The sequence below is a fragment of the Oryzias melastigma genome, linkage group LG13, assembly GCF_002922805.2.
Source record: "Oryzias melastigma strain HK-1 linkage group LG13, ASM292280v2, whole genome shotgun sequence".
Lineage (NCBI taxonomy): Eukaryota > Metazoa > Chordata > Actinopteri > Beloniformes > Adrianichthyidae > Oryzias > Oryzias melastigma.
This window is the reverse complement of record NC_050524.1, coordinates 2667081-2692923: the sequence shown is the minus strand read 5'-3', so window position 1 is coordinate 2692923 and position 25843 is coordinate 2667081. Positions and strand designations below refer to the sequence as shown.

Genomic DNA, 25843 nt, shown 5'->3' with positions numbered 1-25843 from the left:
TAAGCGTTACATCCCTAATAAACCTTGAACCTGGGTTGTACTGAAAAACAAGAATTTCTCCCTGTGGGATTAATAAAGTAATCTTGAATTCTTTCAAAAGTGTGGCATTTAAGACATTGCAGAATCCATGTAGTTTACAAAAGGTTTCAGGTTCTGAAAGCTGAACATCAACAATATAAACTCAATTTTGGATTTGTTCACTCCTGAGTAGAAAACTCAGGCAAAGAAAAACTAAACATATGCAGGGGCTCTTATTTTGGTAACCGGTTCTCTCCCATTTGCTCAATTCACACTTCCGGTCCGACCCTTTTCCCCGTCCGGCTTGAATCTTTTACTCTTTTAGCGGTGCACGTGCAAAGATTAATTGGATTTTTACCTGAAAGTTCTTGTTAAACATCCGGAGAAATGGCGTCATCGTTCGAGCAGATGAGGGCGACGGTGGGGAGACTCTTACGGGGGATCGACAGGTTTGAATCTGGAACGATATAAGGATGGAGACGGGCGCGAGAGCTAGCTTAGCTTGTTTGCTAACGTTTGAGACTCCTAGAAATTACAAACTTTCATTTTAATGAGTTAAATTAATGTAATTCTTGAATGTCATTTGCGTAACAAGTTTTTTTTAAAGGTATTTTTTTTAAAATATAAATGATATACTCGATGGGCTTTAAGGTTAGGATTTTGACCGGAACTAAATAAATACTTCTTACAAAAAGACACTGTTAGGGGTTAAATGATCCTAAATCATTATAGAGACATCGCCTTGTTGAAACGGTTCAACTGAAAATGTTAAATGTTGAAGTAAATCATTTAAATGACGTTTTTATATAATGGATGAATGAAGATGATCAGTCTTCTCTATGATGACTTGTTTATATTTTAACTCCTAAATTTTAGGATTGTTTACACAATGACAGTTGTGATCTGTGTGATAGATGTCCTGTCCTGATTTAAAATATAATAGTTCAAAATAAATCCCTCTTAACTTAAAAAAAATCCCAATAAATTTATCAGGAAAACAACTTTTAAGTTATTAAAAGTTTAGCCTTTCTATTTTTAGTTTAATTTTAAGGTAGTTTTATAGAACTATTATATGAAAATGGAAACTTTAGGAACTGATAAATCAAAATTATTTTATCTGTTGAGCCTTTAACTCAAGTATGATTTCTGTTTTGATGCTGTGTGAGTCTTTCTGTTTGAGGGATTTAATCCTTTTTTATTGCTCATCTGTGGGCTCATATTCAAAGGTTCCTTTAAAAAACACATTCCTGAAACCAGTGTTTCTTTCAGCCATGGTTTTGTAATCCCAGATCCTGTGTACCCCCACAGGTACAACCCAGAAAACCTGGTCACATTGGAGCAGTACGTGGACACACAGGCCAGAGAGAACGCCTACGACCTGGAGGCGAACCTGGCCGTGCTGAAGCTGTAAGCTGCGCCCGCGCTCCCGTTAACGCCACGCTTGGTGTTCTGCTAGACGATAACGGTTCTGCCTCTGGACCTGCAGGTACCAGTTCAACCCAGCTTACTTCCAGACTCACGTGACCGCGCAGATTCTGCTGAAGGCTCTCACCAACCTGCCGCACACAGACTTCACTCTGTGCAAGTGCATGATCGACCAGACACACGTATCCCTTTGTTGCTGTTCGATCTGCTTCTGTTTTAGTTTTTTCTAACATTTTTAATGTTACTGTCGGTTTAAAGACCCACTCTGATCCTCTTTTAATCTCTTGTCAAACGGTTCCTAGTGGTCTTTTGATTATGATGATGCTGTTTTAAGCGGCAATCAAAAATGTTTTCTTGGACTTAGTTTCTGCATAGTGGCAGGAGCTCATTAGAAATTCACTTCTGAGTTGTTACTGAGAGCTCTCTGTTTACATGCTCCCCCGCTAGCGTACAGCCCCCACAATCCAAAGCTAACAAACAAAAAATGTTGAGCAGCATCAGAACTATCAGTCATACAGTTTAGATCCAGATTCCAGCTCAGACGAGGTATAAAAAGACATGCATGGATCTGTTTGTCCCAAAGAAATACTCAGAAATGTTATTTTAAGTGTAATTTTCTTCAAATATGTCGTCCATCAAAATGAAAATGCCACAAAAGTATGTTGATTATGAGTTTTACCAGGGTGGGTCTTCAATAACAGTCTAATAAATAAAGTCAACCCTGAAATGATTCCTACCGATGGTCAATTTTGACACTTTTTTTGTTCAAGTGTAAATAAAAGTTGAGAATTTTGTAGTTTTTGCTACAAAACATCAGCAGTTTGTGTCATTTCCCGGTGAGGACTGGCTGTTCGGATAAGAGAGATCATTTTGGAGTTGACTTGGGGTCAGGGTTGGGGTGGGAGTGGGCCATTTCCTTGACTACAGTGTCGCAGCAAGAGGAGCGCCCCATCAGACAGATCCTCTACCTGGGGAACCTGCTGGAGACCTGCCACTTCCAGAGCTTTTGGGTACACCTTTACCGATTCTGATCTCAGATAAAACGTCAGACTTTGTTGTTTTTTTTAACAACAGGCTGCTGCTCTGATTTGTTTTTATTGGTGAACTTCAAGAAAAGAAACAAGGTTTTTCTGATCTCTTCTTCTGACTCTTCTCTCCTGTCAGACGAGTCTGGAGGAGAACCGGGAGCTCATCGACGGCATCACTGGCTTTGAGGACTCCGTTCGCAAGTGTGAGTATCGTCTGCAGGAAACAACACCGGCTTTGACCTGAAGGACACGGATCTCTGAGTGTCTTCCTCCTCCTCTGCAGTCATCTGCCATGTGGTGGGCATCACCTACCAGACCATCGACCACCGGTTACTGGCTGAGATGCTGGGAGACCCGCTGGGTAAGAACCGATCCACCAGAGCTGGTTGATCCAGCGTAAGTGAAGGTCGGAGGTGTGAAGCTGTTTCCTGCTGCAGACACGCAGGTGAAGGTGTGGATGAACAAATACGGCTGGACGGAGAACGAGGAAGGACAGATCTTCATCTACAACCAGGAGGAGAGCATCAAGCCCAAGAACATCGTGGAGAAGATCGACTTTGAGAGTGAGTCCAGGTTTTAGCTGAAAACCAAAAGTGAGGAGAAGAAGCCTTCAGAGTGGCGACGCAGAACCTTCCAGATTTACAGGTTTCATCTCATGATCTCATCAGAAAATAATACAATCTGTTTGAAGAAGTTCTTCTTCCTGTTTTTGTCTGCAGGTGTTTCCAGCATCATGGCCACATCTCAGTGATAAAAAATCTCTTCTCATGACAACTTTTTGATTAATAAAAGTAAATTATCAAAAATAAATCTGGATCTGTTCATCAGTCAGGTGGTTTCTCAGCAGGTTCTTGAGGTGGACCTGAACTCCTCGTTTCTTTTCTGACCTGATCGAGTTTTTGCTGAATTTACTGCATCGGAATTTTAAACTGGCTGTGAGGAGAAGCTCCGCCCCCTTCTTACTGGTAAACAATCATAAGATGCTATCATACATAGACATGTTTGAAAAAAATTCAAAATGATTCAATTTTAATTCAAACCATATTCTAATGGAGCAGCCCGACTTCATGAAAAGAATCTGAGAAAAACGGAGGGATTTATGTGAGGAGCAGCTCATGACGGTTAGATTTTCCTGTTTTTAACAAAATAAAAGCGCCGTCATTTGTCACACCTGGTGCTTGTGAAATCTGCTCTCTACTTTTGTGGCGCCGTCACACTCAGGAGGTTTAACTCTGATGCTCAGCCTGAATTATATGACTCAACTGGATTCAAACCCACAACCTTCCAGTGTGTGGGCGGACACTCCACCACTGAGCAGGTCCTCAGGAGACTGTGCTGTCCATTAAGGCTGGAAAATGGAATTTCTTTCGATTATTTAAAGTTTATGAGTTTCACAAAATGAAATTTTAACAAATATATGCATTTGACGGTTTTATTCAAAGAAACTGTTATTTATATTTATTTTATTTTGCAGTTTTGCCATTATTTATTAATTTTAATGAAACTAGCTAGAAAAAAATTACGTTTTCTTCTTTATTTTCAAAGTAAACGTATCTGTAGGATCATGCAGCGATTGTCTGCATATAACGTTAGATAAGGTGCTACTGCATTCTGGGAAAATCTACTGAAAAGATCTCATTAATTGGACAAAAGTTACAGGAATGTTAAAACACCTTCATATTTTGTATGTTACAGGACTGTATTTTGTTTTATTGCATCACATTCGTCTCATACAGAGAAAACAACATTTTCTTTGAGCTCTTAAATGTAAATGCTGAACACATTAGTGGGACTGCGGCCTCAGCGGGCGCCGACATGATGGATACAGGAAACTGAAATGTCAATACAGTCTATTTTACAACATTTAACAAATAAAAACATGAAAGTATTTGGAGATAAATGCTAAGAAAGAGTATTAGCTATGTTTTCAAAATAAAATGCCACCTTCAGACTTCTCTCAGTTAAACTTGTGATCTCCGGATGTTTTTTTAAACATGTTTTTTGAGGATTCAAGTGGTTCAGAAAGGTAAAGGGATTAAGATTTTATTTTTTCCTTTACTTTGTGCTTTAATTTTTTTGTAAATTGTTACTGAATAATGCACTTTTCATGTATTGTTCTTTACAATTTTTTGTTGCAAGTTTTTACCATTGGTTGCTTTAATGTATGAGGGTTGCTCGGACCAGGAGGCATTTAATAAAGAAACATATTATAAATAAAGATAATATATATATACATACACAGAGAGGAGCTGTGACATTGAGGGAGTCCATAGTGACAGAGAAGTGTGTTAGAGCAGTGAGGTGTGCCTTTGGGGTGACAGAGGAGTTCAGGATCCTCCCTGTAGGATTACATCAGGGATCAGCTCTGAGCCGCTTCCTGTTTGCAATGGTGATGGACAGACTGACGGATGAGGTTAGACAGGAATCACCATGGACTATGATGTTTGCAGACGGAAGTGTGATTTGTAGCAAGAGCAGAGGACAGGTGGGGGTGGAGCTAGCGAGGTGGAGGTTTGCCCTGGAAAGGAGAGGAATGAAGGTAAGGCAAGTTTATTTGTAGAGCACATTTCATGTACAGAGACAATTCAAAGTGCTTTGAAGGTTATCTGCATTAATGGATAACACTCATGGAGAGTGAAGAAGGAGTGCAGTTGGAATGGTTGGAGAAAAGTGTGAGGTGTGATAGAAGAGTTTCAGCTCAAATGAAAGGAAAGGTGTAGAAAACAGTGGTGAGAGCAGCCATGTTCAGCCTGGAGACAGTGAAGAAAAGACAGGAAGCAGAGATGAAGATGCTGAGGTTCTCTTTGGGATGGATAGGATCAGGAATGAATTCATCAGAGGGACAGCACATGTTAGAGGTTTTGGAGATAAAGTCAGAGAGGCCAGACTGAGATGGTTTGGACATGTTCAGAGGAGAGACAGTGAATATATTGGTAGAAGGATGCTGAGTCTAGAGCTGCAGGAAAGAGGTCTAGAGGAAGACCAAAGAGGAGGTTTATGGATGCAGTGAATGAAGACATGAAGGTGGCTGGTGTTAGAGTGGAGGATGCTGAAGACGGAGGGAACTGATTCGCTGTGGCGACCCCTGAAGGGAAAAGCCGAAAGGAGAAGAAGAAGATTGCTCCTGCTAACAAGCAGTTTAGGCATGTTACAACGCACTCCTGATTACATCTGCATCAACACTCACCATATTCACAGTTTATTTAAAAAATGTAATTTATCCAAATTAAACTCTAATCATAAAATAGAACTAAATGTAGAAAATTCTTCAGTCAAATCTTGTCATAAATGCAGAAATCATCCGTCTCCGTCGGTCTTTGCTCCTCAATGATCAACAACAAATCCTGACTTCAGAGAAGCCGCACCTTCACCTGTGAGGGGGCGTGGCTTCCGCTCCTTCATAAAGCAGTCGGTCTGACAGTCGGCGGGCTGTAAGCATGAGGAGGTCCAGGACTTCGTCTTCGGGGAGCTCCCTACCCCCGCTGGATGAGGATGTGACCCCCATGGAGGAGGACCAGGACGAGCTGCTGGGGTCGCAGTCCCGCCGCTGGCTGGCGGATCTGCTCAGCGGGGAGCTGGCGCCGCCGGGCGGGGACGGCAGCAGCAGCGCCGTGGGCCGTGATGGGCTGTTCGTGGACTACCAGTTCCCCGTGGGGGAGCTGGAGATGCAGTCCGGACTGAGGTGGAAGCGGCCGAAGGTGAGGATGGAGGACTTTGGTGGAAAACATGACTGAGTACAGGAAAGTGGCTTTCTGTATATAAAAGTGCATCTTTAAAGTGTTTTATAATCCATGTAAACACGCTCTGGTCCTGATTTGTTTATGCAGAAAACGTCCACGTGGTTCAGAGGTTTAGGTTTCACTTTGGTTTTTGACCTGAATTCATAAATCTAAAGAAGCAAAGAGACAGAATCTCCATGCAGTTCTTATGTCACATCTCATGTCTTTCAAGACCCTCCCTGGTGAAAATGCTGTTTATAACATGTTCTTGTGGCATTTTTCTGATTATGGAGGACATTTAAAATTGCATTTCTAAGTATTTATTCAATCAAATCGTTATGAACCAGGAGCAGATGAAAAAATGACTTGTATGGGAGCCTGGAAACAGAGAGGTCACCATAAGAAGTGTTGCTCTATGTTCTAGGAAACAACAGAAGTTTTTACATTTAGTCTAAAAACAGCATAATCACAATTAAAAGACCACTGGGAACTCTTTGATTATAGATCAAAAAATGATGGGAGTGGGTCTTTAACCGCTTTAAAACCCGAGGAGTCGCCTGTTGCTCTTATACACAAAATCTTTAACATTCTGTAACTTTTAACCATTTTGAAGGAGAAAAGCGGCTCGACAAACCACTTTTCTCCTCCAAAATCTGCAGGAATTATTGTGTGAACAATAAAACAAATTACAGTAAATCAAATGACATAAACACTGGAGCTCTGGTGTTAAAGGGTTAAAGGTTAGAATGCCAATTTATTATTTTTACACTTATTTGTTTGTTTTGTTTACAATGTTTACTTCATTTAAACCCTCACAGAATTAGTTATTTGGTGTCATGTAAACGTGGGCGTCATCTGCAAACCAGCATAACGTCTAATGTAGATAAACATCTACACTACAGTATTGTTGCAATCACATGTTCTGAATTCAGACAATTGAAGAGGAACAATTTCAGTGAACACTTGTGCCTCTTGACAGGTATTAATGCCTTCAAAGGAAATGAACAATATTTCAGCTTTAAAGTAACCCAACTTTAAAGTAACACAATGATTTAATGTATGACTTTAAGATGGACTGGCTTTGAACCAAATTGAGCCTCTTTCAAAAGCTGTAAGCACAGATGAGGCTGTAAAACTTTTTTTTTAGATGAAGAGAAAAAAAATTGTAAAGCTTCATGAAACTCGTGGATGCTAGTAGCTGGTTGGTGATCAGATGATTGGTCATTTCAACACTTTGTTCTTCATATTTCTGGAGTTTGTTTCAGTAAAAAATAATAATTACGTTAACTAGTTTTATTGAAGTTACATTACAGATTAGTTAATTTTATCAGAATATATTTAGAAGTAAAACTTAAAGATCCAAAATGACAACTGTACCTCAGAGTATTATACATTTGATTTGTGGATGATGTGGTTTAATATATCAATATCGGTTCTTTATTTCTGGTAAAGTGGGGAAATAATAACAATGTAAGAACACGTCATTGAGAATGACAGACGGTTCATAAAAGGGACTGTGTGTTAATGTCAGTCAGTGACGTTTGAAAACTCTAAAACCAAGATCAAAAGTCTTTTTTTTTTTTTTTTTGCTGTTTCCACAATTTTTAGGTGTTTAAAAGTATCAAACAAAAGAAAAAGTTTGTCTTTAGAGGAAGTTGTTTATCTCTTTCATTCAAGTTTGTTCATAAAACAAACAAACAAACAAACCTGCCATCTTAAAAAGAGAGAAACAACTGAAGCCTTAAAGAGACTAAAACACAGAAACCAGTAAAGACAGATTAGAGTGACTCTACTTTGAAAACAACAAATAAACAGACATCTTTGGGGCATTGCACATAAACTCTCCTACACACTTATAAAGTTTGTGGGTCAATAAAACTCTGCAAAAAGAAAAAAAATCCACAGAAGAAAAATAATCCCTGCTTAATTTTCAATTGCATTTGTTTTAGTGGTTGTGGATGAAGCAGTCTGTCATTTTTATATATTTATTATTTTTTTTACCTAATAATCTTTTTTTTAATAATTCTATTTATTTAATTTTTACAGTGTTTCTTCATTGAACAGTCTATAAAGTTTATCTATATATCTATTAAACAAAACCTCTAAAAGGAACTGACAAAATCTCCAAAATCTAAAAGATCTAAAAATAGATCTTTTGGTGATTTTTATCTGTTAATATGTTTATCTTTTGACGATAATCTGTTAATATCTTAGTCTATTCTGTCTGTACAAACATATTCCAGTTAAAATGTTAATTAAATGAATTGGTGATACCCATAACCACATTTCTGTAGCATAAAGTAAAATGTGTCTGTCTGACATTAATATAATATTTATGAAACCCAAACCATGTAAACGTTTGATCACAGCCAGACTGTGTTAGCCTTTAACACTTCTATTTTAAAAAAATATTACAATAAACACAGCTTTGAAATGTTTGACACTTTGTAGCTTTTATTATACCATCACAAAATGATCATATTATAAAAAGATAAACTAATAAAGATCTGTGTTATTGGATTTTAACTAACGAAGCTTTCCCTTTATTACTGCTGTTATTGAAGAGATCAAAAAGTTGTTTTTACTTCAAAATAGATTTAATCTAATGTCAAACCATTCATTGATTAATTTTTACATCATTTCCCACCATTTATAGGAAAATAACTGAGAATTTGAAGAGCAGTGAATACAAAATGTACATTATCTTCTCACATGCATATTTATTGTTGGATTACAGTAGCTTCTGCTTTAAAAGAAGTTATAAAATTCACGTTGAAGACAAAGACAAAATAGTTTAAATTTAGCATAAAGCAGCTCATGTCTCACCAAACATTTTTTCTTTTACTTTCTAATAATTTCCTGAAACGTCGTTGGACTGAAGTTCCTCTGAGCAGCAGAAGCTGCACACTGCCGGCGAGTGCAGCCCTGAGGATTTAGATGCTACTTAACGTCTTGAGAGGTTAAATTCTGAGAAGCTTTTGAGCTTTTCACACATGGTTCTGGTCCAGTGAAGCGGAGCAGCACGTTGATGTCTAAAGGCGGACAACAGAAGGAGTGATTATCTGTGTCAAGCTGCCATTGTGCGCCGGAGCCCGGCTCATGCGCAAACAGGTTCTCCAAACCGTGTGAAGAACTTCCTGATCCGTGTTACCTGACACTGACAGGCCGTCTTCTAATCGGACACGCCCGCCACTGTTCTCAGCCGCATGCTTGACGGTGGGTTTAGGTTTGCTCGATTTGCTCCTGCAGCACCAGAGCAGACGTGCAGAGACAGGTTCTGCAGATCTGTGAGGAGGTCCATGCGCTTTGGACTTCCGTAGCTGCCAAAGAAAACAGCAGATTTATCAGAAATGATTCAATTATTTCTTAGAAATGCTTCAGTGAATAGAAACAGATGCCAGCAAACAAGCCCTGCAAAAAACTATTAACGCCCCAAATTAAAACGGCTAACCGCTCAGACATTACAGTTATTGTCAGAAATATTCAGTATGTTTATTATAAAAATGTAATTAGGACTGGGATTTTTAGAACCTAAAACTTTTTCTAACATAAGAAAAAAACACCACAACACTAGTTGCATCTACATTAGCTCCACAGAGTGAGAGGAAGCCAACTTATATAATCACACCCAATTCTGCCTTACTATTCTCTTGGTATGAATTATAATTTTACGGTTCATTTATTATAATCAGACAGTTTTACATCCAGATATATAAGTACAAGGCAGGATTCAAAGTAAATTTGTGAAAAATGTAAAATAATTAGTAAATTCTGGGAGAATGTGTCTACAATTAAGGTTAATTGTTTAATTGCACTAAATAGTTGCTCTTTCAGGTCACTAGATTTGGTTGATTACATGTGCATAACATTTTGATGATTGTACAAGCTTACAATTAAAATTTATTCTGTGATCTCTACCATCAGAATATACACATTTGTGACTCCCAAGTTAAAGCAGTAAATACAAAAAGTTTTTGTTGTTTTTAACACGTTCTTGTAGCATTTTTCTGAAGATGGAGGATTAATGTAAGAAAATTGAGCTCAAAAGTGCATTTCTGAGTATTTCTTTTTAAAATTGTTGTAAATCAAGAGCAGATGAAAAAATGCCATTTGAAAAAGATTGTGTTTGAAACCTGAGTTCTCAGTAACATGGAGGGGAATGGGCGGTGGGGTTGCTCCCTGCCACCACTTTCTTACAAACGCCAGCTCTGCAGAAGTTATGTCCTAGAATACGGCACACGTTTTTAGATTTTGACTAAAAACTAGAGCTGGGAATAGATTCAAAAAATTAACTAATTAATCGCAAATCTGGAAAAAAATTAATCACAAATATATTTTTTTTCAATTACAGTATTTGCCAACCACTTTCCATCTGCAAATGATCAAGTATAAAATTGCAGTCAAAATGGTAAATTTTGAATGTTTATTTTTAACCCATAGGAACCTTCAGTGTAAAACTTTTTTTTTTCATTTACCTCTGGATTTTCAGTTTGAAAGACTACCTGGTTGCTTATTTGGTAATATTTTAATTAACACAATCACACTCATGTGACACTTCTTATTTTGTCATTTTTCCATGTTGTATTCTAGACACACTAGTCATAAAATCATGCAAAAAACAGAAAATTCCATCTGGAAAAATGGAAACCCCCAAAATGTTTAACAAACTGTACTAGAATAAAACAAGAATAAAATTTGTCGACACACTAATCAACATGTTTTTGAGTGAAAATACAAAAAAAAATCCAGCCTAAAGTCACACCAGGCAGCCCAAAAGTAAGAATTTCTCTCTTAAGAGCACTACTGTCTACAATTTTCCTGGAATTCTGTTTTTCTTTTTTTCCAGCTTTTCCATTTTTTTCTCATAAACTTTCTTTATAACGCTTGTGGAAAATAATAAAACATTTATTGGGAGAGTCGTGATCCAGCTGGATTTCAGGTCGGCTGCTCACAGGTGGGGGCGTGTCTGTCTTCTGTTTGCCTCTCACGGTGAAGGTGAACCGAAGAGTTTCTTCAATTTTTAGACAACACCGATGCTCGTTATTGTGGAAAATTCATGCAGATCCCCATCCCAAAATAAAATAATGTTCGGTTTCCTCGTTATTGGAATTCTAATAGCAGACAGCTCCGTTTTGCTCCGCCCCCTCGCCCTGTAGCAGGTGTTCTGCTGCTGCTTCATTACAGCCGCCAGATTGATGTTCATTCTCAGCCTTGTTTATTAAAATAGAAGATTGCTTTTGTCCAAAAACTACAAATAAAATGCCATATTATTTCTTTAATTTAATAAAATCTCAATCAAAGGATGTAAAAAAAAAGTTTCCTTTTTAGTTTTATTACACTCACAGCTGCACTGCAGGACGCCTGAGCGTGATTGATAAATATTAACAAATTGATTTGAATAGTTTTATTAATCGTGTGTGTTAACACATCAACATTCCTAGCCCTGCTAAAAACAACACAATGATAATTAAAGACCACTGGGAATGCTTTAAAAATAGATGATCAGAGAGGGACTTTAAAGAGGCCCCGCATCTCTAACATTGTTCACTTGTAGAAAAATCAGTTGAGGGTTTTTTTTTTTACTGATTAAAATGAGCAGATTTTGATATTTGTTTCTTTAAATGTAATTATTAAAATCTGTTCATCCCTCTAGTGTTGATTGAAATGTGATGAAGATTCTCTTTAGATCGGGTAGAAGAAAACAAACGCCCTGTCACAAACTTCTTTTTCTGATAGTTTTATTGTGTTTCTGTGTTTTTAGGAGCTTTGCTCCTCGCCTCAGTTCATCATCGATGGAGCATCACGGCTGGACATCGTTCAGGGAAAACTCAGTACGTGTCTGAAAAAGGAAAATCTTTTCTGTGCTTTAAATCTTGCCATCAAAGCCCCTCCTGCATATGGAGATGTGATGTAAACACAAACATGTAACCATGGCAACTCGCACCCTCCAACACTCTCAAAAATATTAAAGTGTTTAATGGATTGGATTCATTCCCACAGAAGTGTTTTGTCAAAAACAATGTCTCTTCACTAAAACGTTATTCATACTGACGTTCTTCAGTTTATAGTTCTGGAATGTGTGAGGTCGATGAGACATTTTTATTCTTAGTGACTGGATTTTGTTGAATAATCTGAACCCATCCTCCAGTTCAGTGTCTTTCCCTGAAGCTGAAGGTCTTGACGTGTCCCGTCAGGTGACTGCTGGCTGCTGTCCGCTATAGCGTCCCTGGCGATGCATCGATCTCTGCTGAAGAAGGTCGTTCCTCTCCATCAGAGCTTTGACGAGGGCTACAACGGCAGCTTCGCCTTCAGGGTTTGTGTCTGAGAAGTTCCTCCCTGTGAGCGCAGCAGGTCAGTGACGGAACGAATGCTCTCTGCAGTTCTGGCAGTACGGTCAGTGGGAGGAGGTGAGGATCGATGACCTGCTGCCCACGGAGAACGACAAGCTGATCTACCTGAGCTCGCCGGAGAGGCGCGAGTTCTGGAGCTCGCTGCTGGAGAAGGCCTACGCCAAGTGAGTCGGCCGCGGTGACTGTATCTGAAAACTGGACAGAGTGAGTGTGACATCACCCAGAGAAAACAGCTCACGTCTGGCTTCAACCAAATGGAGATGTGGACGTCACCATGTTGGAGCCAGACGTCGTCAGTAAGCAGTGATTGGTCCAAGTCAGTCTGAGTCATCGTTTCTATGGAAACCACTCTAACCAATCAGGAAGGAGCTTTTTAGAAGACCACACCCCTACCGTTTGAAAGAGGGCCACAAAATCTGTCAAACGTTTCAAACTCTGAATGTAGGCTCACCCTAGTTTAACTGAGGCATCTGATTGGTCAGTTTATAACTTAAAGAACTACAGTTTAAAAATATGTAAAAAAAAAAAAAAGATTTTTATCAATAAAATGTAATAAAAGGAATCAGAGGAAGAATGGTTCTTCTGATTTACAGCTGTTTATTTCTCTATTCAAGTATATATTTTGGCTTCTTGGAGCCAGCAGGTACTTCCTGTTTGGAATGCCAGGGGGCGGAGTCACTCAGTCCAGCTTTTAGATTTAGTCAGTGGTCATTTTGAGCCAATTACTGAGCTAAATTTGAGACTTTTGTGTATTTTTATTTGCTTTTATCAGGATTTGTAAATCTGCAATGGATCTTTAAAGTATCTGTTGCCATGGTTACATCAAGATCCAACACATTTTTGACGACAGTCTGAATGAAAGTTTTACTCATAAATTAAATATCAGTTCATCTTTCTGAAATTTGTAAATTAGGTATAGTTTAATTATTAAAACATGTCTTTGTTTATAAATATATACACATATATATTCTTTTTTTTAAATAAGATAGATTAATTTTATGTAACTGTCTGTTCTTCTCTGTCCTTCATGGATTGTCAGGATCAAACGCAGGAAAGTTTTAATCCGCTCAGATCTGAAACAGTTTTGTTTCTGATGGTGGAAAAAAAAACTCAAGCCATAAAACTTTTTAAATTCACTTAAATCTGTGTTCTTTGATAATGGTTGAACCTTTATGTATCCAGATCCATTGAGACCGATTTCTCATGTACAACAATGACCTGAGTATCTATGGACAAGACAGAAGCAGCCAAACAATGCAATAAGTTACATACAGATAAAAACATCTTCTCACATCAATAATTTCAATATTTAGAATAAAAAAATCTACAGGAGCCACCAAATGTATGATTAAAATAGATAGAAAGTAACCCATTAAAAAATGAAAAGCATCTGCATTCATCACTAACTAACCTGTTAAAGATGATGCAGCTGATGAGACCACGGTACGCAACTTCAGGGTTTTCTGCAGCTCATTCAGTCATGGGGGCAGAAAAAGAGAATGAGGAGCAGCTCAAGGTGGTTCGAACCCTTCAAAACCATGTGAGAAAGTCACTAGAACACAAACTTTGAGTACTAGTAGCAATTTTAAGGATGGAATGAAGGTAATCTGGTCTTGTAGATGAAATTATACCAATATTATTTTAACTTCACAGTTTCTTACAGTGATTTTTATTTTTTAATACTTTTCTGTGAATCTCTTTGATTTACCTCGTTTGTGTTATACAAATACCATGACCCAGCCGTCTTTCCCAGCACTGACCTTCATGTACGCTCCAGGCGTCTCCGTTCACCTTTGTCAACATATCAGCTCTGTAAAGACCCGATAACAGACGGGTGTTTGAGTTAGGCGTGTTTGACTTGAGGAAAAATAAGTCATCCAGGTCAGAGGTGCTCGAGTGTCCCATGTGGAAAATTCTAATCGAAACTTAAAATTTATGCTGAATTTCCTGAAAAAATGAAAGGAGCTGAGGCTGAATTGTTCTTCTAGGTTGAAAGGAGGCTACCGAGCTCTGGACATGGGCTTCCCTCACGAGGCCATGGTGGACATGACGGGCGGCGTGACGGAGGTTTTCAGCATCGCCTCCTTACCCAGAAACCTGCTGGAGTTTCTTGACCACCTGCTGGCTAAAGGAGCCCTCATCAACTGTGCCAACTCCAATGTGAGAGTCCGCCTCCTGGAAGCTCTAACGCTTAGATTTGTTTGGAATGAGTCAAGCGTGCTCTCGTGTCGTAACGTGCGCGGATGTTTTCCTCAGGGTGTGATGGAAACCATGAACGGCCTGGGGATTCTGTTCAGACACGCCTACGCTCTGACGGCAGTGGAGAAGGTCATTACTCCTCTGAACACGCTGCAGAAATCCCATCATGCTCTTCATCTCACCGGCTTCCTCCTCCTCAGGTGAAGACCACGCATGGACCCGTGGACCTGGTGCGGATCCTCAATCCCTGGGGGAGGACAGAGTGGAGGGGGCCGTGGAGCGACTTCAGCAGGTTGGTGGGCTTACAGGAGCTTCATCTCTCCCTGAAGGTGTCCTTAAGCGAGAAATAACCCAACAATAATACGCCTTAAAGTCTCATTCGATGGTTTTATGATCCATTTTCACAGCATTCCCAGTTGTCTTTTAATTATAATGATGTCGTTTTTAGCCAAAATACAAAAACTTGTGTCATTTTCTCAGACATAGTTTCTGCAGAGCTTCAGGGGTTAATTAGAAATTCACCTCTGGATCATTGGAGCAACCCCGCCCCCCCTTCCTCTCCCTGAAGCTCAAAACAGAGAGCTTGTGGCCCCGCCCAGGATATTTTCTACACCACAAATACGATCTTTTTCTAACTACATTTTATGTCTGCTCCTGATTTACAATTTCAATGGAAAGCTAAATTTTCCTTAAATATGTCTACAAAAACATGTTAAAACCCCATTTTCCTCAGAGTGGGTTTAGATATGTCATAATACAAAAACAGTTTATTGACCTCAAGGAAAATAGTTTTACAAATTGATCCAATTATCTGATCTGCAGGATCAAGAATGAGCACAATGATAAAACTATCAGGAAATTCAGAAACAGTTGACAAAGAAATATTTCAAAATAAAAGTTAAATTATCTGCTCACTTTATTGACGGAAAATAACAAAACTAAAACATGTTTGGTTTCCTACAGGAAAGTTTTATCCTTTTTTATTCTCTCAAGTTTAAAGAAAATAAAGTTTTTCAACACCTGCTCTGATGAAAATAGTGTTTCTAACATGCTCTTGTAGCAGTTTTCTGAAGAAGGAGGACATATACAAAGAAAATTAGGCCAAAAATTGCATTTCTGAGTATTGTAGATCAGGAGCAGATGTAAAAATGCTGTTTGTGATAGGAAAGGGGGCGGGGTTGTTCTGGAGCAACAGTCCCGCCCACAACTCAGAGGTGAATTTCTAATGAACTCCTGCCGCTCTGCAGAAAGGATGTTCTAGAATATTTATGAATTTTGGCTAAAAACGTAACCATCATCATTAAAAAAAACATTTGAAAATAGATCATAAGATGACTGGAGTGGGTCTTTAAAGAAAGAAAAGTTGTAATTAAATATTTTTTATTAAGATTGAGACTTTCTCAGACGTCTTAACTGATGGATTCACTTTGTTTTTATGAGTGAATCTTTCAGAGAGAAAAATAGCTTCTCCCATTTGTTTATATTTCGGTTTGTTTTCAGTCCAGAGTGGGAAACCGTGAGTTTGGAGGAGCAGAGGCGTTTGGACCGGGTCAGCCGGGAGGACGGCGAGTTCTGGTGAGTCAGATCCTGATCTGACTTCACTTCCTGCTCTGACCTCCTTCAAACGTGACCAGAAGCAAGTCTGATGATTAAATGTTCGACCCGTCCTTCAGGATGTCGGTCTCAGACTTCCGTCAGAACTTTGAGGTGATGGAGGTGTGCCACCTGACCGAGTGTCTGGGCGAGCCGGACTCCAGCGTGCTGCCGTGGAGCACCGTGATGCATCATGGGAGCTGGGTTCCCCGCATCACAGCCGGAGGAGCTCCTCACCACAGTAAGACGCCGACTGATGGAATGAGCGGTGTTGAGCGGAGCCTGAACACGTCTGCTGCTTTTGGAATGAGGCTGAAGATCCTCCCTCCTCGAGCGGTCTGAGCGGTGCGTCGGGCTGACGCAGGTTCTGACATGTTTGTCTGCTGAACTGGGGAGCAGAACCACAATCTGATCTTTAAGACCTGAGCAGAGCTGCCATTGTGTGGAAACTTAAGCCAGAGTCTTTGTTTTTGCTTTCAAGAGTTAATTTCATCTCATTGCTTGTTTTGATATTCAAGTGTCGAGTCGCTGATGACTCAGCAAACAGACAGGTGTGAACAGGTTCACTCCTCGTTCCTGCAGGTTAAAGCTGTAACCAAAAAGTAATTGATTACTTTCCTTTAGTTACTGGATGAAATTGTAAGGAAATTACTTTACGTATTACTTATTTTAAGATCTAATTCACTACTCTTTACTTTACTTTTTCCGGTCATGTACAAGTTCTCAAGGGAAAAACAACACCAACTAGATCCTTTTGTCTTTCATTTAAATCAAAGACCTCGTGTAAACTCTGATCATGGTTGAAGACATAACCTGACTTCATTACAAATCAGACAGCAGAGTGAAACATGACACAAAAGTTACAGCACATGTGGTCAATGAGAGATTTAAAATAAACACCTGAATACATATCTGAAACTAAGTCTGTTGAAAACATAACTGTTTAATGCTTCAAGCAGCTTCTTTCTCCTCAAAAGTCCTTCTGAGAACAGGGGGCGGGGCTAGTGATGGTTATTTCAGCTCTTCTTAGAAAACTGGCTTCATTTCACTAAAAACAATCATCTTTCAGTGCCTCTAACGTATATGATATTATGCACAAAATGAATTATTACTACTACTACTAATAATAATGTGTTTTTATTTATAAATGTTGATTACATATATAGATGCTTTTATTTATTAACTTCAGATAAAATATATTAAAATAACTATAACATGACTTCTATTATCATTCAACTTTTGACTTGATACAAAAGCCGAATTATCTTAGAAAACACCTCTTGGTGACGTGAACTTCTTTTACTGAAATAAAGAATTAATTTGTTTTACTTCATTGGCAGATTTTTTTTTTCTTCATTTAAAGAAAATCTCCCAATTGAGTAAAAAGACCGACTACTTTAATTTCTATGGTTTTGGTGTGTTGGTACTGATCCGATGTGTTCAGAGTCCAGCAGAGGAGAATCAGCTTGTCAGAACCAAACATTGTGAAGCCGCCTTCAGTTTCCTGATTAATCAGATGTTCTTCAGCTTTTTCCATCTAAAAGTCTAAATTTAGTAAATTGCATCATTCTCACTGTTTAATCTCTTTCTCAATTTGTTCTGTGTTTTTATTTTCCGGTGTTGCCAGTTTGTATATCTGTGTTGACTGAAGCTGCCCAACCCTGGTCCTCATGATCTGCTGACTCGGGTGTCTCCTCCTTCTGATTACCTGAACACACGTGATCCAGGTAATGAACAGCAAGGAGTGCAGGGAGAGCTGGAGATCAGGCACGGAGGTGGATCCTGAGGACCAGGGTTGGGCCGCTCTGCTGTAAAGTGTTCTGAATGGCCTCTGTGTACAGACGGTGCTGTGTCAATAAAGTTGGCTAATCCAGAGCGGACGCTGTTTTCAGAGCCGGTTTGTTCCTCCAGGTCTGTTCTGGCAGAACCCTCAGTTCCTCCTGGTTCTGTCCGAGGTGGACAGCAACTCGCACAGCGCTCAGAAGACCTGCTCCTTCGTCCTGGCTCTGATGCAGAAACACCAGAGGCGCAGAGGCATTTGCCTGTCCATCGGGATGCACGTTTACCCGGTACATGCACGCACACAGACACACACTAATGTGAAACGAGGTCATGGTTTCTATTCCCGCTCTTCTGGTCCCTCCTCCAGGCTCGACCTCAGAACACTTACCTGTCTCCGGAGGAGCTCCGCATGCTCCAGCCGGTCCTGCACAGCCAGCACTCCTCCCGCCGGGAGGTGGTTCTCCGCGGCTCTCTTCCTCCTGGACGTTACATCATCATCCCCTCCACGCTGGACCCCAATCAGGAGGGAGCGTTCCTGCTGCGGGTGCTGACAGAGCGAGGAAACGCCGCCACGTAAGGCAGCGTCGTTACTGACGCGGACTCGTCAATATTGTGACTTTTTATTAATGAAATCACAGAAACTTCACTAAATACTTTTCTCTCAAAATGTGATTAATTTCTGTTTATCCTTTTTTTTGTTTCCAGTCCGGCTCGTAATCCGGCTCCAGATGTCTCCTTGTCAGTAACGGAGGTAATGGAACAATCAAATACTCTAACCTGAACAAAAGGGGATTTCTGAGGAAAAACAGCTTCCACTTTCAAATTATGAATTCACATCATGTTTGATTTGACATGATTTCAATATTTATGCTTTTTTTTCTACAAAAATGTGAAGTTGGTGAAGGATGTCATGTATGGAGCTAAAATGGGACCATTATTATTTGAAACCCAAATTTTAAAAAAAAAGGTGGTGTTTGGCCAAAAAAATGAAAACGTTGGAAACTTTTTGCTATTCTAAAAATACATTTAATTATTTTCAGCTTCAAATGTTTCATTATTTAAGTTTCAAAACTCAAAAGTTTATTTTCAAGATGTTTTTTTTCCACTTTCAACTCTCTATTTTCGGATTCCATTTTGAAATTTTCTTATTCGATAAATGAAAACAAGAGTTGAAAGTGAAAAAAAGATTTGCAACTGGAAAAAAAGTTTTGAATTTGAAATTTTAAGTTTTGAAACTAAAAAAAAACAGAACAATTGAAGCTGAAAATATTTTTTATTTTAGAACAGCAAAAAGTTTCAGACATTTACATTTTTTTTGGCCAAACATTAATATTTTTCCAATTTGTTTTATTTGGGTTTCAAATAAAACACATTTTTATTTATTTAGCTCCACTGGTATGTTGCTGGACTAAAACATTTATAAATAACCAATTTTAAATTAGCCTGAATAAAGTTTTGTGTTTAAATGTCATCTTTCTTCACTCCTGCAGACGACAGTTCCTCACCAGACGGCGCTCCCGTCAATCCAGTCCGTCAGGCAGCTGTTTAAGAAGCACAGCAACAAGGTGACCTTCTCTGCACCTCAGGCGTCTGTTTTTGTGACTGACGTCTGAGTTTTCTGCTGTTTTGTTCCTTCAGAGGGGATTCTGTAAACCGCTGCACCTCTATAACCTTCTGAGCGAGGCCATCCAGGGAGGAGGTGGGACCCGCCCTCAACTGCTCTCAGAATCTCTTGATCTACAATAGTTTAAACACGCAGAACAAAACAAACTCCTGAGCCAAAAAAAAAAAAGTTTTCAAAAAAAAGCTAATTTTGAAATATGGTAGACAACTTAAAAACAAAATGCTTTGGAAGAAAATTCTGAAATAAATGCATAATAATAAAACGGTCAAAACACAACAATAAAAATGTCTTTAAAAAATCCAAATAAGAATCTTTTTATACTAAATTAGCCTAAAAAGGGTCTGAACAAATTAAAATGCTACATGCTAAACCAGCATCAATAAAGCTAAAACTGCTAAATTAGACCCAAAATAAAAATTAATAAATGGTATCAGGCTAACTGCTATGATTATATGGGCTTTTGTTTTTGTTTTATACTAGAGGGATCTGGAAAAGTAAAATTCATGAATGTTAGAAAGAATAAAAAGTTATTTTAGGAAAAACTTAAAGAAATTAAATGAAAATAGGATTTCATGTGTCGGAGAGTTCCTTAAACAAACACTCTCACTATGGCAATTACTGTATATGTTGAATTTCTATGAGAAAAAAAAGTTTGTTTATAAAGGATTTCATGAAAAATAAACTTTTAAAGAGAAATACTGAATCTTTTAATTGAACATTAACAGAAAACTGTTTGCTGTGATATATCAAAGTTTCTCTAAAAGAAAATTGATTTGACTTTAACTAATTGTTTTAGAACCCACTAACAGTTATTTGATGGTGTTGATGAGTGCTATTCCTAATCAATGAATTGATACTGAATTTACTTTTTTTTCTCCGTACCAACTCATCAAATCTTCGTATTTTTTCAGGCAAACATTTTATTTTTTTGGCCAAAAAAAAATGAACACCTCGATATTTTGATAAAAACATTTATAATTTATTGATAAAAGTGTCATATTTGTTTAATTTATCTGTAGTTATGTGGAAAGTTTTTTTTAACCCTTTAACACCAGAGCTTTTATGTACTTTGAGCTTTTTCTTTCAGAATCTGCTGGAATTACTACGTTGATGGTGACGCCTCTGGTGTTAAAGGGTTAAATAGACTCATAAATTTGGTTTTAAAATTGATTTGACTCTGATCCCAGAGGACGTGCTTTCTGTGTCTTATGGTTTTCATTTTTCTGTCGTTTTTCTTCAGTGTTGGCTGGAAGTGAGAAGTACCTTTCTCTGGAGCACTGCAAGAGTCTGGTGGTCCTCATGGATGTATCCTTTCATTCAGGGTCAGAGAGGATCTTTTTGGGCTAGCTCCGCCCCTGAACTCAGTCCGAATGCTTCATGGTCACCTTCATGTCACATCAGAACAGCTGTCGCCGACATTCTGTTGGAGACGAGTCTTCAAAGCTGCTGCGACAAACGCAGATCACTCAGAAAATGTACAATTTTATTCATAAAGTCAGGAAAAAAAGGGAAATGAATCCTCTTAAAGATAGAAAGTTTCATGAAATCTGGTCTCACACGGGTGTCCAGATGTGAGGAAAAGGCCCTCGAGTCCCTAAACCAAGACCTGACTGATATAATCCAGTGATCAAACACTAAAATGTCCATGTTTGTACTTTAATAAAACCACAAACAGAAGCAGAACCCCCTAATATAGAGGTGTCAGACTCCAGGCCTCGAGGGCCAGCATCCCGTTGGTTTTTGAGAAATCTTGCCTTATCTGCTGCTGATTACCTGGATCAGGTGTGTTTAGCCAATAAGGAGCTTCAGTGGCAGGTCAGATGGCAAATATGTAGAACACTGGCCCTCGAGGCCTGGATTCTGACACCTGGGCCCTAATATTTTTAAATGCCAACAAATCTACATATTCTGATAATGCACAACAGTATGTCTGTTTTTACTAAAATTGTCCTTTTAAAGCTAAAAATCAAACTTGCAGACTGTAGGATTTTCACATGAAGACAAGTCACTTCTGAAAAGACGGCATACATTTAAATGACACTAGAAAAAGTAGTTTTTTAAATCCTGAAAGTGTTTGTTACATTTTGGGAAACTCCAAGTCAATTGATTCAAGAAATTCTGTCCTGTCTGAACTAAAATGTCATTTGTCCACAACTCAATACAATGTTAAAATGAAGCAATAAAATCTAGAATGCTTATTGTTCTAAACTTCTCAGTTCAAAGTGGAACCTAAAGAAGCAGTTTGAAGTCCTGCATTCACCACTGTCTTCTTCAGACAATCCCAGAATTCACTTTGACAGTCTTGGATAATCTCTAGTAGTATTTGATTGTCTCTGATGGTCTCTGATAGTCTATGATGATGATGATGATGATTTCTGATGCTCTCTGATCATCTGAGATAGTCTCTTATGGTCTCTTGTAGTCCCTAATAGTCTGTTATGGCCTTTGATGGTCTTTGATAGTCTCTGATTGTCTCTGGTGGTCCCTAATAGTCTGTTATGGCCTTTGATGGTCTACAGTATAATGGTCTCTGATAGCCTTTGATAGTATTTGATTGTCTCTGGTGGTCCCTAATAGTCTCTTATGGTCTCTGATAGTCTTTGATGGTCTCTGATAGCCTTTGATATTTTTTTTATCATTTCTGATGCTCTCTGGTATTCTCTGGTGGTCTATAATGGTCCCTGGTGGTCTTTGATGGTCTCTGAGGGTCCAGCAGACACTGCCTTCTACTCTACTTTGGTTTTCCTTGACTTTTGTGATTCTGCAGAGACAGGGAATCGCTCAGCTCAACTGGCCGGAGTTTCAGTCTCTGTGGGACAAAATCAGGAGGTGGACGGTAAGAGTAACACAACCAGCAAGGACACCATCCACGGTGGAAGGGTTTCCAACTGCTCTTTAGATGCAGAGCAGATGGTTTTAGTTTTTATGTGAGGATTAAAGTTTAAACTATTTGACAGTTTTAGTGGTGTATAAAAGAAAAAATGACAAAAGTTTTTTGTGTTTAAACTGGCTATGTTTTTTTATAAATGCACATAATTTTACCTCCTAACCCTGACAATAACATTTTTTTTGTTTCTCTTCAGGACATATTTCTGATGTTTGACAAGAACAAAACCAAACGTCTCGAGTATCAAGAGGTCAAACCCGCTCTGAGGGAAGCAGGTAAAACGTCCAGAGTCAAAAAGAAACTGAATTGTACATTTTATGGAACATTTTTAGAAGTTTTCTTCAGTTATGGAGCTGCAATAAATATTCCGACCGATAGATGGAGCCAAATATCATAGAAATTCATAAAGATACATTTTCCTTTTGTGTGTCAGTGAGTCATGAACAGATGAGGTTTATGAATTTGATCTTCAAGGATCAAACTGATGTCAGCCACTCCTTTGGAGTCTTTGAGTGACTCTGGGAAGTCCATTGGACCGTTTCCTGGAATAAAATGTTCCGGATGTGTTTAGTGAAGTTTCTTCATCTGATTGGTCTACAGGCATCATGGTGGACGACTTGGTGATGCAGCTGGTCGGACTGAGATACACGGAGCCCGACATGACCATCAGTTTCCCTGGTTTCCTGTATCTGGTGATGAAGATGGAGAGCATGATCCGTAAGAGAGAGGGGCATGATGGGAAATTGCTTTATCTAAAACCATCCATCAGGAGTTTAGTTTTCGGTACCGACCATTTTTCAAACATAACAAGTTCCTGAAAGTCAATTTGAGAAGAACAAAACACCAATGACAAAAATACAATAAAATGGAAAAAAATGATTTGAAGAAAGTTAATTAAATTACAGTTATAAGGAAACAGAATAAGCATTTTGTGTGGAAAGTCACAGCATTGTTCTTCCATCCTGCATGAATCAGTCATAAATCACTTTCTTAGCAGGTTCACGTCTTTGTTCCTGGAGCAGAATATCTAACCAATGATTTAATACTCCAAGGTCAACATTTTTATTCCTAATTATTCCAATTGCTTGTTAAATGTGTAATAATATACCATGAGATCATAATAATCGTTCAAGTGCTTCACATCAGTTGAAATTCACCTGAATCCATCATTCGTTTTCCATAAATATCTGCAACGTTTTCTACTAAAGAGTTTGACCATCGTTCTTTGAAAAGGTTTCTTTGTTCTTTTGTGTTTGCAGATAAGTTTCAGTCGTACGACATGATGGGTATGGGAACGGTGAACGTCAGCTACAGACAGGTACACGCTCACCGATGGAGACTACTGTCATCAACAACAGGACTGACAATTTCCAGTCCAAACACTAAATAAATCCAGGCTTGAGTTAAAAAAACAGCTAAAACAGAAGCTTTGAAAACCATAGCATGGTGCCCCATTCTAGCTATTGAGACGAAGGATCCTAATTAGTCAGAATGACTGGCTTCACAGTTCACCAGAAACATCTGTGTTTCATGATCCACCTTTGTACGGTGGCTCTGAAGGTCAAATTGCTCAACACAAAAACATAATGAAGGTCCACTCCAATTATGCTTTTAGTGTTTTAAACAAGTTCTTGTGCATTTTTCTGAAGAAGATTAATGTGAAATCACATTTCTGATGCAACTCCTGGTTTTGAATCAGGAAGAAAAAATGCTGTTTGAAAAAACTTGTAGCAGTGAGGTAGAAACAACTACTGCAAGCAAACTCCTTGCTTTGCTCCTTTCTAAAGCATCCACTCACAGACAAATGGATCCATGAACGTCTTTGTTTCCTCGTCGGAACTATAATCTGGATCTAGATAGAAATGATATCGCTTCCATTTGTGTTCCTCCACTAATGTTAGCTTGGTATTGTGAGGGGCTGTAGGTTAGATTAAAGGAAGTGGGGGTTAGCTTACTCCACGCCAGCAACCCCGCCCACAACTCAGACATGAATTTCTAATGAACTCCTGCCGCTCTGCAGAAACTATGTCCTAGGAAGCATCACAGGTTTTTTTAGATTTTGACTAAAAACTATCATCAGAATGATCACTGGGAATGCTTTGACAATGGATCAACAGATGATCGGAGTGGGATCACAACGACAAGTAAAAACACAAATAACTATAAAAGAATTAAAATAAAAACAAAAAAACATTACATTTTAGAAATAAAGACAAAATTCCAGAAACCAAAATGTCATTCCATAAAAAGGACATTGCTAAATAACAGAAATATCCCATAATACCTCAATTTTCCGGTTTCTTAATTTGTTTCATTTTTTTAAGTTTTGGTTTCTGAAATTTTTTTTTACTTCTACAATGTAATGTTATATTTTTATTTTTTGTTTGGATTTTTTAATTGTTGATCTCGAATATGTTTTTGATGTGATTTGACCTTCAGGGCCACCGTACTTTTTTTACCATTTTATGCAGAATCCAGTTCATAACAAAACCAGCAGCATTTCAAAGCATATTTTCTTCTTTCAAATGTTCATTAGTGATGATTTCAAGAGGAGAAGTCTCACTTTAAGAAGGAAAGCCTGAGGTCACATGAGAGCAAACACAAACTTTTGGGACGGTTTTACATTTTCATTTGCTAACGTAGATTATCATGCATTATAGCACACATATAGTTAATATTTTCTTTATGTAATTCTTTCAAACCCATTAACTGTTGTCAAAAATCGGTTCCTCGACTGTCTGCTCTCTTGTGTTTGCTCCAGTGGCTCCACATCACCATGTACAACTGACGGCGGCGGATTCTCCAGGATCTACTTTGTTTTAGTCTTTTTCTGACATTTCTTCTAGTTGTGCAACATCTGTGCTGCTAAAGGTTTGAGTGTCAGCTCCACCACCCTGTACAACGTCTGTCCGTTGTAGCCAAAGGCATGAGAACATGGAGCTAACATGAAACTGGGTGTTTTTTTCTTTTTTTTGGAATGTCAACGTATAATCCAACCGTAACATCTTTAAAAACGTTCTTACTTCTTCTCTGTTTGTTTGAAATCACATTTCCATTTTTAACCTCTCAGACCTGAACTAACATTTGAAATGACCCTCTAAACACAGTCACAGGGCCCCAGTGAAGCAGAATTAACTACTGTGGTGATATAACCCATAATGTGATGTCCACGCACGTGGACGCCAGACCTTAAGAGGTTCAAGTGACACACGGGGTCA

General features: G+C 38.6%; 2 protein-coding genes across 3 annotated transcripts; both read left to right on the top strand.

Moving 5' to 3' along the window:
- Positions 1–279: 279 nt before the first annotated feature.
- Positions 280–3281, top strand: eif3k (eukaryotic translation initiation factor 3, subunit K). Of its 2 annotated transcripts, none has more exons than XM_024277248.2 (8): positions 280–467; positions 1327–1425; positions 1505–1625; positions 2379–2453; positions 2608–2674; positions 2755–2832; positions 2909–3034; positions 3191–3281. In XM_024277248.2, exons 1-8 carry the CDS (start codon positions 406–408, stop codon positions 3220–3222), a joined length of 660 nt encoding a protein of 219 aa, XP_024133016.1. In that variant the 5' UTR covers positions 280–405; the 3' UTR covers positions 3223–3281. The 2 variants fall into 2 exon arrangements, with proteins under 2 accessions (XP_024133016.1, XP_024133015.1); XM_024277247.2 differs by having other exon boundaries at positions 2376–2453.
- Positions 3282–5897: 2616 nt separating this feature from the next.
- zgc:85932 (uncharacterized protein LOC405875 homolog) lies at positions 5898–25639 on the top strand. The gene is made up of 20 exons (XM_024277250.2): positions 5898–6169; positions 11952–12021; positions 12385–12503; positions 12571–12704; positions 14529–14700; positions 14797–14868; positions 14940–15031; positions 16240–16314; positions 16413–16573; positions 18244–18401; positions 18482–18687; positions 18820–18865; positions 19605–19679; positions 19753–19813; positions 20979–21043; positions 22506–22574; positions 22822–22900; positions 23226–23342; positions 23885–23943; positions 25387–25639. Exons 1-20 carry the CDS (start codon positions 5909–5911, stop codon positions 25411–25413), a joined length of 2118 nt encoding a protein of 705 aa, XP_024133018.1. The 5' UTR covers positions 5898–5908; the 3' UTR covers positions 25414–25639.
- Positions 25640–25843: the final 204 nt, after the last annotated feature.

Bases quoted from the DNA above. Each gene is read 5' to 3' on its own strand.
- eif3k (XM_024277247.2), top strand. From the start codon at position 406: ATGGCGTCATCGTTCGAGCAGATGAGGGCGACGGTGGGGAGACTCTTA. The intron at 2,675-2,754 runs GTGAGTATCGTC...CCTCCTCTGCAG, and splicing joins TGAGGACTCCGTTCGCAAGT to TCATCTGCCATGTGGTGGGC. The intron at 2,833-2,908 runs GTAAGAACCGAT...TTCCTGCTGCAG, and splicing joins GATGCTGGGAGACCCGCTGG to ACACGCAGGTGAAGGTGTGG.
- zgc:85932 (XM_024277250.2), top strand. From the start codon at position 5,909: ATGAGGAGGTCCAGGACTTCGTCTTCGGGGAGCTCCCTACCCCCGCTG. The intron at 12,705-14,528 runs GTGAGTCGGCCG...TTGTTCTTCTAG, and splicing joins CTGGAGAAGGCCTACGCCAA to GTTGAAAGGAGGCTACCGAG. The intron at 23,343-23,884 runs GTAAGAGAGAGG...TTGTGTTTGCAG, and splicing joins GAAGATGGAGAGCATGATCC to ATAAGTTTCAGTCGTACGAC.